Here is a 12559-nt window from a genome sequence, read left to right on the forward strand (position 1 = left end):
AGAAAATATCGTCTGCAAGTAATAAAACTCACCTAGAGTTGGTTTTATCATTAAATGCTGACTTCTCATCATTGGATCTCAAAATTGAGGGGTGCTGAGAACACAAAAAGCTCTGGAGTTATTTATCTTGAGAAGCAAAGAGAATAGTCATTCACTCAATCAAATTACAAGAAATTATCGTGTCAAGGAATTATTAGCACAATAAAGGAGTTGGATCAACCTTGCTAAGAACAAAACTTTTGATAGTTTCCTCCTCTTCCTTAATTAGGTCTGGATCATCATGAAGCTGTGTTAATAAAATAGCATATAAGATGTTATAAGACGGACCATAAAACAGGCTCATAGGGTAAGAAAACAAGAAATGCCAGCAATTACAACAGAAAGAAACTTTCTTGTCAGGATATAAACTGGATTTATATTGAAAATACCAGTGATGCTTGAGCCTTGAGATCCTCAATGTCAAAGTTCCACGCACTAACACCTCTCTGATATTCACTCTGTATAAAAATATATAAATAGAAGAAGATCAAACTTTGTAAATGCCTGAATCGTCATACTAGTGAAATTTGAAAACAGATATTGCTGTGTTTTTCAAATGGTGATGACTATAACATCAGGCATACATCCTACAAAAGCTTCTTTGCTATAAAAGACAAACATTACTTTGGTCAACCAACTCTAAGTACGATGAATCAATAATTAATCTATGACAAAGAAAAACTAAAGTCAAGAATAATGATATCGAAGCTGAAGAGAATGGGCCATCCTTGCTCATTCTATATAGGGAAGGCAACAATGAATTGTTCGATCATTGAAGACGCTAGAGTGTGCTTATTTTTACAAGAAAAGAAACAAAAAGCAATGCACAAAGACACAAGACACAAGCGTTTAATATGCTCCAGCAGCCCTCTGTCTCCTATTCCATGGCTTATGATGCTTTAGGTTGATTACTCCTCGAAGGCACCATTAATTTTCTCCTTCTCAACAAGCATATCTTTTGACAATGATGGATATGAAGCGCAAGATTACAACAAGAGAACACTTAAAGAAAACAAGAGTTTTGAGTACTTTGAGTAGAAGAATTTGAGTCTACATGTTCTCCCCTGTGTCTTCCAAAGCCTCTACAATCTCCTATATATGACCACAGTATCCATTTTCAAATCTGTCTTCAAATTAACATTTAATAATTTACTACTCTATGATAACAATCAATTGATACTGACCACCATCATAGGTGGAGGCAAGATTCAAAAACTCAAGTCGTGTTGAAGTTTTAATCTTTGATTAGAACGATATTATTTTAGGATCGTACTAATATTTCGATGCATGATATCGAAAATGGATTAGAGTTGAAGAAAGAAAAAAATGAAGAGTAAGGACTTTATACCAAACATAGTTTTAAATCTTGTACCGTGCCCGGCGAAATGGTCCGATAAATTACTGAAACTCGATACCACTCAGCACAGATAATATCTCCTTCCTTCTTCAACCTTCAATCCGTTAGGCATCATGCATCGGAGCATTGACACAGTTCTGGAATAGCATCTTTCCCTTCAAAGACCAAAACTATGGCATAACTCGAGATTTTGAACTTTACTACCAAGTGGTATAGAATTTTTCATCATTTACCAAAATGCTATATTTTGACTGTTTTACCCAGTACGGTACGAGCTTTCAAACCAAGGGTGTAGGTATCTTGATAGTAATCTTCTGATTCCATATGATTAATGACTCTTTATAGCTTTTTACCATTGAATCATTAAGCGACTACTATGGGCGATCAATCAACTGATTATGCACTAGTCCACTAATTAGTCAACTGCATACCAAATAGAAATAAAAATATTGTTTGTTTCTATTCAGACATGAGTCAACTTCTTAGGATTGTCATATGAGTAAAACTCCTTTTAGTTGATTATCTCTTTGACTCCAACCACTTTTAAGGTTAAGTCTTCCTAAGTCTAATCTCATTCATCCCTAATGAACATATACACTTAACTCTCATAGATTTTACCTTCGTGACAGTGGACTTCAACTCGTTGCTAGCATCTAGCCTTTCTAAGTTGTTGGACTTCATTTTGTCAAGTATCCAGTCCTCAACCTACTTGGGTTTCCATCTTATCAAGTATTCATCCGATCCTTGACCTATATGGACTTTCATTATTGCACCTACAACACATGTCAAGTTCTTTTGCACCTGCACACTTGACACACATGTAAGAACAATGATTATTTTCCAAACTTTTCTTCCTATAAATTCTTTGTAATAGAACTTAAAATTGTTAGAATCCAAATACCAAGTCAAGTAAGCATATTAGATAAAACTCTAATCAATCCAAGGTTTTAACAACAAAACTATTTATCAACATTGGCTTGGATTTATGGGTCAACCGAGATACTATTCACTTCGGAAGCAACACAGTTTTTTCCAACACTTACAAAATGTGTCAAAAGATAGGAACTCTAAAAGCCCTATAGGGCGTGAGTAATGAGGCACCTAAACCCAGTATGAACCAACGTGAGTAATCAGGCACCTAAACCCAATGTGAAGCAATTGAAGTTCAAAGTGGGCAAGTTAATTTACTAGGAAATATAAATAATTAAAAGAGAACCAAGGATTGAAGTGTGATTCTGTTTCAGTCAGCATGGCCAAAATATTTGGCCACCAACCAAAATCCAAACTCTGCTAGCATAAGTGAACTGCAACAATGTCTCCTCTACAATAGTGTTTTGGCTGGTATTAAGTGAGTCAGATCAAGCCATTCCTAGAAGGTAATGGTGAAGGCGAGATGTGATGTTCCTGGCTGTAGAGAAAACAAGCAAGAGGGTGATGATTCATGCCCATGCAGAAAGGAAGGAGTTATGGCAGAGTCAAAAAAAATATCCTCATGTAGGGAGGGAGGTTGGTGAATGAAACAAGTGGGGAGGGACAATGGAATGCTTGGTTAAGAGGGAGGGGCCGGGTAGTGGTGGCGCACAGTTAAGAGGATCAATTCTCTATGCAGGGAAAAGATGTGGACCAACAGAAAAGAGGAGCATGTCTTTGTGTGCAAATAAGGGAAGTAGTCTAGCAAAGAAGAAGAGGTAAGGAAACCACATCAAGGGTATATGTTAATAAGTATTCTGTTATAAGCTAATACTCATCACAAATATATTACCTGTAACAGACTTTCATAAGTTATACTGTATAAATATTATTAATTGATTCATATTGATAATGTATTAAGTTAATATCAACCAATACATGCTTATGAGGTAATTAATATCAATAAGTTAGAATTCATTTTTTATTAAGACATGTAATTTTTTTTTAGTATTGATCATGTTATATCAATAAAACCGCCAATGTCATTCTCAAGCCTGAATGAAAAAGGTTAAGGGTAACACAGACGAATATTCTATGAATGGATCTATCAAACAATTATGCTAATGCTAGATTGTTCCTTAGAAGGAACGCATTGTACAATCCGACTACATCTCAATAAAGACCGCTACATCTCCATGAGTTGCACTACAAGAAAATAAGACTTCAGAAATAGATTTTTGAGATGGAATTAAAATCTATTTCAGATTTAGATAAATTAGAGACGGATTTACTACAGAATTATTAATCCATTTCGTTTTAATAAAATATAATATTTGAAGAAAAAAATTGACACAGAATTTGAAATGAATTTGAGAGAAATTTGTAAATAAATTTTTATTAAAAAATAAACACAAATAACAAATAGAATTTGAAACCATATAATTTCTATCACAAAATTCGTTTAAAATTTAATGAAAATTTGAGATAGAAAATAATCTGTTCCAAATTTATATAAATCAGAGACACATTAACAACGGAATTACTAATCTATTTCACTTTCATAAAATATAATATTTGAAAAAATATTGAGACGGAATTTAAAATGAAATTGCAAATAAAGTTTTATATACAAAAATAAATAAAGATTACAAACAAAATTTGAAATAGTATAATTTCTGTCACAAAATTTGTTTAAAATTTAATAAAAAATTGAGATAAAAATAATCTATTTCAAATTTATATAAATTAGTGATAAATTTTTTTAACAAAAATAAAATATATTTCAAATTTATATAAATCAAAGATAAATTTGCTACGGAATTATTAATCCATTTCGCTTTAATAAAATATAATATTTAGAAAAAAAATTTAAATCAAATTTGAAACAAATTTGATATGAAATTACATAAAAAATTTATAAACAAAAATAAATAAAATTATAAACGAAATTTAAGATAGTATAATTTCTATCAAAAAATTTATTTAAAATTTAACAAAAATTTGAGATTGAAAAAACATTATTTTAGATTTATATAAATCAAAGCTAGATTTTTAAGACAAAAATAAAATTTATTTTAGATTTATATTTGTTATGAAATTACTAATCTATTTTATTTTAATAAAATATAATATTTGAAAAGAAATTTAAGATAAAATTTGAAATAAATTTGAGATGTAATTACGTGTAAAGTTTTATAAATAAAATCTATTTTAAGATGGAAATAAAATCTATTTTAAATTTAAATAAATTGCTACGGAATTACTAATTCATTTTACTTAAATAAAACATAATATATGAGAAAAAAATTGAGTCTGAATTTAAAATAAATTACAAATGAATTACAAATAAATTTTTATAAACAAAAATAAATACATATTAGAAATGAATTCTAAAACAAAATTATATTTGTCAAAAATCTATTTAAAAAATTTTAAAAGAAAAAATTCTGTTTTAAATTTATAAAAATTAAAAAGATATTTATTAGATAATTATTATTTTATTTTATTTTAATAAAATAAACATCTAAAAAAATTTAAAAACCCATTCTCAATTAATATGTTCTCTTCTTTTTCGTGTATCTTTCTGATCCTAACTAAATCCCAATATCTTTTCTTCTATTCTACCGCCCGCAGTAATATCTTGTTGCTGAGACCGCCTCACGCGGCACTTGCCAAGTCCTCCAGCAATTGCGTCGTGCAGCTACTACCGCAGTCGCTATTTTGGCCATGCACGTTGATAATCGACAATTTAACGCTTATTTTGGTTTGTTATTTGATGTTTTTAATCCTCTCGCATGGTCAATTGTGGATTTATATCATGTTTTACGAGTTTGGATATATTTTTTAGCTCATTATAATTTTTTCCTCATTTGTGCCATTATTTCTTAAGATATGAATATTATTTTGTAGGGAATTAAAGAAAGTCATGGACACGAATCGAACCGAACCAATTAAACTTGTTACTAGCGTTGAGGAGAGGTGATTCATCTAGTATGGTTCAGTCCATTCAAGCTTGATTCAAGTCTTGAAACGGTTCACATCTAAGAAGCTTGATTTAATTGAGAGTTTGATTCAAGCTCAATTGAGATTGGCTCAAATGAAACTTGGTTGAATTGAAGAAGGGTTCACTTGCTTATCTTGGGATAGTTCAAGCTAGGGGATTCGGTTCACTTCATCCCACCAGTTCACCAAGGAAGAGGAAGGATCGGCACAGTAGCCCCCGATCAAAACATCATGATTTTCCTTCAAGCTTCCACACCCACAACTTCCCTTCCTCATTCCGATGGCTTCCATCTCCATTCAACCGCTGGTCGGCCATCTCCACCTCATCATCAACACCTGTATTCTCCATCTCCAACTCCTCTCTCTCAAGTGGGAGAGATTCCTACTATCGGCCACATCTTCTTCCTCATCCCGATTCCCTCTCCGCCAACTCCTTCCACATCAGGTCGGAGGGATTCCTCCGGCCGGTGCATTCATCCACTGCCCTCTCCCGATTGGGAGAGGTCGCCGATTGGGAGAGGTGCCACCGCCAATAACTCCATCTCACCCTCTCCCGATTGGGAGATCCTCCTACCGACGGCCATCATCAAACTCCCTCCTCTGCAAGCTGTAGGTCCCGATTGGGAGTAAAGCTCCACCAATCATCATTATCCCACAGCCCTCTCCACATTGGGAGAGGAGGTGCCACTCCGACCCAGCCCTTCCACCTGTTGGGTCCCCAAGAATGTCCGCCTCTCCACAATGGTATGATATTGTCCACTTTGGGCCTAAGCCCTCATGGCTTTATTCTTGGGCTCTCCCCAAAAGGCCTCACGCCAATGGAGATATCTTTCATCCTTTTAAACTCATAATCTTTTCCATGTGTTTTAGATGTGGGACTATGTTTGCACCCTTAAACCCAACAATCCCCCCCTCAAACAAAATACCACAGGCCTCTCTCAAACGGAAAGCCTCCGTTTGATGTCTGAATCCTCGACCCACTAGGACTTCCTGCTCCTCTGTCCACCCGACCTACTAGGACTTCCTGCCCCTCGGTCCACTCGACCTACTAGGACTTCCTACCCCTCGATTCCACCCGACCTACTAGGATTTCCTGTCTAGCCGCAACTAGGATTTCCTGCCCAGCCGCAACTAGGACTTCCTGCCCCTCGGTCCACCCGACCTACTAGGACTTCCTGCCCGGTGTCTGGTCCTCTTGATTCAGACACGGGGTCACCCACTTTCTTTGTTTAAGGTTCAACCCACATAGTTAGATCTGGATCATAGCTCTTCCAGCGGTTAGTCCGATGAAGAGCGGTCTTGCTCTGATACCACTTGTTGGGTCCCCAATGATGTCCGCCTCTCCACAATGGTATGATATTATCCACTTTGGGCCTAAGCTCTCATGGCTTTGTTCTTGGGCTCTCCCCAAAAGGCCTCACGCCAATGGAGATATCTTTCATCCTTTTAAACTCATGATCTTTTCCATGTGTTTTAGATGTGGGACTATGTTTGCACCCTTGCAACCCAACACCACCAGTATCCACTGCTTCTTTCTTTGCATGTTTTCTCCGATCGGCTAAAGCTTGGGTTTAACTTTCCTTTTGTATCAGTTACTCTTCTTGATTGTTGAATGTTTATAATGAAATTGATTTCCTATGATTAAGTTCGTATGCACTTGGTTTAAATGGATTCATGCCCATAACGTGTTTGATGAAATGTTTCTTTCATTAAATAGGCTTTAGTTGATGCATTTAAGTTGATTAATTTCTTACAATGCCTTTAATTTTTGTCATGTTTTATTTGAATGTTAGAGTTAGGTTGTTCTTCATTTGGATGTTAAATAATTTAGCTATCATGTCTTTGTCATATAATCCATGTACATGCAAAATAATTTAACTTTTTTATAGAGAATTAATGAAACTTTGTAGTAGGAACATGTCTAATCCTATGACACCAACTTCCTAATGCTTTAAGCAATCACCAACCTTTAGTGGATAACGTTAGATTATAGTAACAAATCTGTGATGTTGACTAGGAATTCTAAATTCTATAATGTTAATGCTGAATTTTGTTATAGATCTATAATATATAGTTTCAGTTTGTTGAAACTATGAGTTTATAAGTTTAAAATGCTAAAAAGTGTTGTTAATTTTAATTTGTTTCAGATTCCTATATAGTGATTTTAGTTTCAGTTACTTCTGACAAATATGTTTAGATTGTGTGAGTATCAACAATTTGAGTTTTGTCGGCCAGGAATTCTAAAATCTTCGATGTTGATTCTAGAGATCTGTGTTATATAGTTTCAGTTTGTTGAAACTATGAGTTTATAAGTTTCTCATACTGATAAGTGCTATTAGCTTCAATTTCTTTCAAATTCCTGTATAGTGATTTCAATTTCAGTTACTTCCGACAAATACTTTTCAGATCGTATAAAGTATTAGCAATTTGGATTTTGTTGGCTAGGAATTTTAAACTCTTTGATGTTGATTCTGAATTTATATCGTTATTGATTTGTGTTGTAAGTTTCAATTTGCTAAAACTATGAGTTCATAAGGTTCTGATACTGAAGAGTTAAAATCATTTCACTGTTTAACTCATTTCAATGTTTACCTCTGATTTAACTGCACCAGGAGGTTTAAGTTTTATGAAGAAGAGAGCACCTTCAATATTATGATCATGTTGCAAGCAAGTAGAGGTATGCATTATACAAGTTGCATGATGAACCTATCATGCATATATATTTTTTCTTTTAAGAAAATTCTTTACTGCATGATGAGCATACAATGCATATATAGGTTGCATTAAGTATGACAAGGGGTGAGTGTTATTAGTTAATAAAATCTTTATAGGCTGCATTTATAACAAAGGGTATGCATTTATTTTTTTTATTTGTGATGCAAGATGTCAAATAGAGGGAAGGATATTGGTTCCAACAAAGGAAGATTAAGGGGCAGAGGACGCGGAAATGGCAATCTCTTACAATACAAGATGAATACATATATTTAATTCTTATTAGTGGTATACAAATTGAAGAAATCATTGAGTTACATAATATTTACTTTAATGATGATGCATGTAGGCAACATGATACAATGTCTGAACTTGACAACATACCAAATGAAATACAAATACGTGAATTTTATCTTGATATTGTATTTATTAAATGACATATATTATATGTATTTATTTTATCATAAGATGAGGAGGGAAGATAAAGATTAAAAGCCAAAAAAAATTAAAACTTGTTATCATAGAAAATAAGTAGACGGAAGAAAAGTTTATCAAGGAAAATAGACAAAGAGAAGAAAATCTCAAGGAGATGATTCGTAAGATGATTCAAGAGATGGGATATACAAATCATTTGTATCAAGGAGAATCTAGTCGCCATGAACTTGTGATAAATGGCAATTTAAGTTTTTGTTGGCTAGGAATTCTAAAGTCTTTGATGTTAATTCTGAATTTTATGTTGTTATTGATTTGTGTTGTAAGTTTTAATTTGTTGAAACTATATGAGTTCATAAGTTTTTGATGTTAAAGAGTCAACATCAATTTGCTTTTTAACTCATCTAAATTCTTACCTATGATTTAACTGCACCATGAGTTATAAGTTTTATGTAGAAGAGACAACACCTTCAATATTAATTATGTTACTATGATCATGTTGCAGGCAAGTAGAGGTATGCATTATACAAGTTGCATGATGAACCTGCCATGCATATATATTTTTGCTTTTAAGAAAATTCTTTGTTGCATGATGAACCTACTATGCATATATAGGTTGCATTAAGTATGACAAGGGGTGAGTGTTATTGGTTAATAAAATCTCTGTAGGCTGCATTTATTTTTTTGTATTTATAACAAGGGGTATACAGTTATTTTTTTATTTATGTGATGCACGATGTCAAATAGAAAGAAGGATATTGATTCCAACAAAGGAAAATCAAGGGAAGAGGATGCGGAAATGACATTCTCTTACTATACAAGATGAGTATAAATATTTAATTCTTATTAATGGAATACAAATTGAATAAACCATTGACTTACATAATATTTACTTTAATGATGATGCATGTAAGCAACATGATACAATGCCTGAACTTGACAACAAACCAAATGAATACAAATGCGTGAATTTTATCTTGATATTGTAATTATTAAATGACATACACTATATGTATTTATTTTGTCGTAAGATGAGGAGAGAAGATAAATTTCGAAAATTATTGAAAGCCAAAAAAATTAGAATCGTTATCATAGAAAATATGCAGATGGAAGAAAACTTATCGAGGAAAGTAGAAAAAAGAAGAAAATCTCAAAAAGATGATTCGTAAGATAATTCAAGAGATGGAATATGCAAATCATTTATATCCAGGAGGATCTAGTTCCCGTGAGCTCGTGATAGATGAAATCATAAAAATTAAAGTACTTCTGATGGAATTTAAAAATTTATCAACTACTTATAAATTTGATTAATAGTTAAATTTATTTGGATGATATGAATATTTATATATCTCAATGTTATTGTATGATGCTTTTGGATTAGAAATTAGTTGTTTAATATTTATAATTTATTTGAAATGTGTGATTGTTTCTTATAAAGTAATATGTATTTTATAATATGTAGATGAAAAATATGAAATCAAATATAATACAAATTTAGTGATAAATTATATTTGATATTTTATTTGAGACATACTAATAACGGATTTAAAATAAAATTAGACATAGAATTTAAATATGAATTTATAAATAGAATTGTAAATAAATGTATAAATAGATTAAAATTATATTTGTTATATAATTTGAAACATACTAACAACAAATTCAAAACAAAATTAAAGACAGAGTTTATATTTGAAATTAATTTCATTTAGTCTATAAACGGCTTTTTAATCTGTTTTTGAAATTAGAGATGGAATATTTCCATTTCAAAATTAGTCATAGGATTTTCACTAACAGATTTTTGAGATGGAATATTTCATCTCAAATACTCTTTAGAGACTGAAAAATGACTTTAGAGATAGACTTTTTTTGTCTCTGAAACCTTGTTTTTTTATGTTGGGTGTAGTATTAAATATGCAAGAACACCATAGGTTGGATAAGAACAATACTAAATATCTTAAATTTGGAAGATAAAACATAAAACGCTCACTGTAAAGTAATAGAGGTAGTAGATACAATGATTAGGTGTTTACAAGAGACAATGGATAGAAGAGAAGATAAAAATGATAAAGAACTCGAATTTTTAAATTATGATACAAAAGAGTAAAACAAGAAATAGAGTAACTATTGTTATAGATAATTCGTTAAAGATAAAATAGTAATAGCTAGAAAGGGGGTTAGGATTATAATTTTCAAGATAATGGTGGCAAAAAATTTATTAATGTAATTAGTATATATACATCTTAAGTAGAATTTGATTAAAACGTTAAATATAGGTTTTGAGAAGACCTAGATAAGGTAGTACAAAAAAAATCTACTATACGAGATAATTTTAATAAAAGAAGCTCTAAATGAGCATGTAGGAGTAAGAAAAGATGAATATGATAGGGTGTATGGTGTTATGATTTGGAACAAGAAATAAAGAAGGAAAAACTATACTAGATTTTACAATAGCATATGAATTTGTAATAGCTAATAGTTTTTAAAAAAAAAAGACACTTGGTTATGTTCAATAGTGAGAACAATGTCCTAAATTGAGTTTCTTATAGTCAGGAAGAAAAGAAGGATAAAAAGATTTGTACAAATTACAATATTACCTCTGGACATAGGTTTGTAGTATTAGATATATGTTTTAAGTATAGTATCAATAAAAGAAAAAAATATATAACTTTTAAAATCAAGTGGTGGGAGTTAAAGGACAAGAGGCAAAGTATCTTAGAAAGGGTAAGAGCATAAGTATTAAGAGAAATACATAATGACTCGAATACGATATGAGATAAGAGATATTAAATTTGAAAATGATGGCCATAAACGTACTTGGTGAGTCAAAAGAACATGCATCACTAACCAAAAAATCTTAGTAGTAAAACTAGAAAGTATGAGAGAGTGACAAGAAAACGAATTGTCTATAAGTTATTGTACACTTGTAAACTAAAAAAAAACTTTTAAAAGTATGCAATAGTTAAGAAAGAAACTAAGAAAGCTATGAATGAAGTCAAAAATAAAAGTTTCGAATGTATATATGAATGGCTAGATACAAAAGAAGGGGAAACGAACTTCTATAAAATAGCTAAAGTGAGAGAAGACAAAAAATCCTACCCAAATAAGATATGTTAAAGATGAATGCAATAGGGTACTAATGAACGATGAAGAAATAAAAGAGCGATGGAAGACATTTTCATAAACTTTTTAATGAAGAATTAGGTGGCCAACTTAAGTAATTTAACTAGATCAGAGGAGAGTATAGAAATTTAAATATCAAAGAATTCAAATTTTAAAAGTAAAAGAGACTTTAAATAATATATAAATTGGAAGAGTAGTTGGACCAAATAATATTTCTATAAAAATATAGAAGTGCCTAGGGAAGAAGGATATATTGAATTACTTGCGAAGTTATTCAACTTGATATTGAAAATGAAAAAAACAATTAATAAGTGAAAGATAAGTATTCTAGTTTCCTGTATAAAAACAAAGAAGATATACAAAATTATGTGAATTATAGGGGCATTAAATTAATAAGTTATACAATATAACTTTGAGAAAGTGTGATAGAAAAAAGACTAAAGAAAAAGACCACAGTCTCTAAAAATCAATTTGAATTTATACATGGAAGGTCAATTATAGAAGTTATACATCTTCTCAGACAATTAATTAAAAAATATCCAGAAAAAGAAGCAAGACTTACACATGGTATTTATCGACCTACAAAAAAACTTATAGAGTCCCAAGAGAAATTATGTAGAGAATTCTAGAAAAAAAATATTAGCATGACGTATATTGAAATAATTATGTATATGTATGAGGATGTAATAACAAAAATGAAGACATCAAGCAAATTAACTAAAGTGTTTCCTATGAAGACAGGATTACATTAACGATGAGCTCTAAGTCTTTATTTTTTTACATTACTCATGAATGAACTAACTAGACATATCCAAGACATATTACTAGGATGCATGTCGGTTGTAGACATATTGTCTTAATAGATGAGACACGTAAAGGAGTAAATGCTAAACTTAAATCTGGGTGCAAAACATTGGATGTAAAAGTTTTAAGCTTAGTAGAGTTATATGAAATTTAAATTTAACAATATTAAACGTAATAAGG

At 31.4% G+C, this 12559-nt stretch overlaps 1 protein-coding gene across 1 annotated transcript in view; it reads right to left on the reverse strand.

The window, feature by feature from the left end:
• The window catches only part of LOC141812586 (uncharacterized), an 80451-nt gene that overhangs the window by 45993 nt on the left and 21899 nt on the right, over positions 1-12559 (reverse strand). The window contains exons 9-11 of the mRNA XM_074700594.1: positions 429-497; positions 221-286; positions 33-94 (exon numbers count right to left, since the gene is read on the reverse strand). Coding sequence (XP_074556695.1) covers positions 33-94; positions 221-286; positions 429-497 — 197 coding nt within the window. The remainder of the gene's footprint in view (positions 1-32; positions 95-220; positions 287-428; positions 498-12559) is intronic.

Source organism: Curcuma longa, chromosome 19 (assembly GCF_044706935.1).
Source record: "Curcuma longa cultivar G26 ecotype Majalengka, Jawa Barat chromosome 19, ITB_CL_G26_1.1, whole genome shotgun sequence".
In the NCBI taxonomy this organism is placed as follows: Eukaryota; Viridiplantae; Streptophyta; class Magnoliopsida; order Zingiberales; family Zingiberaceae; genus Curcuma; species Curcuma longa.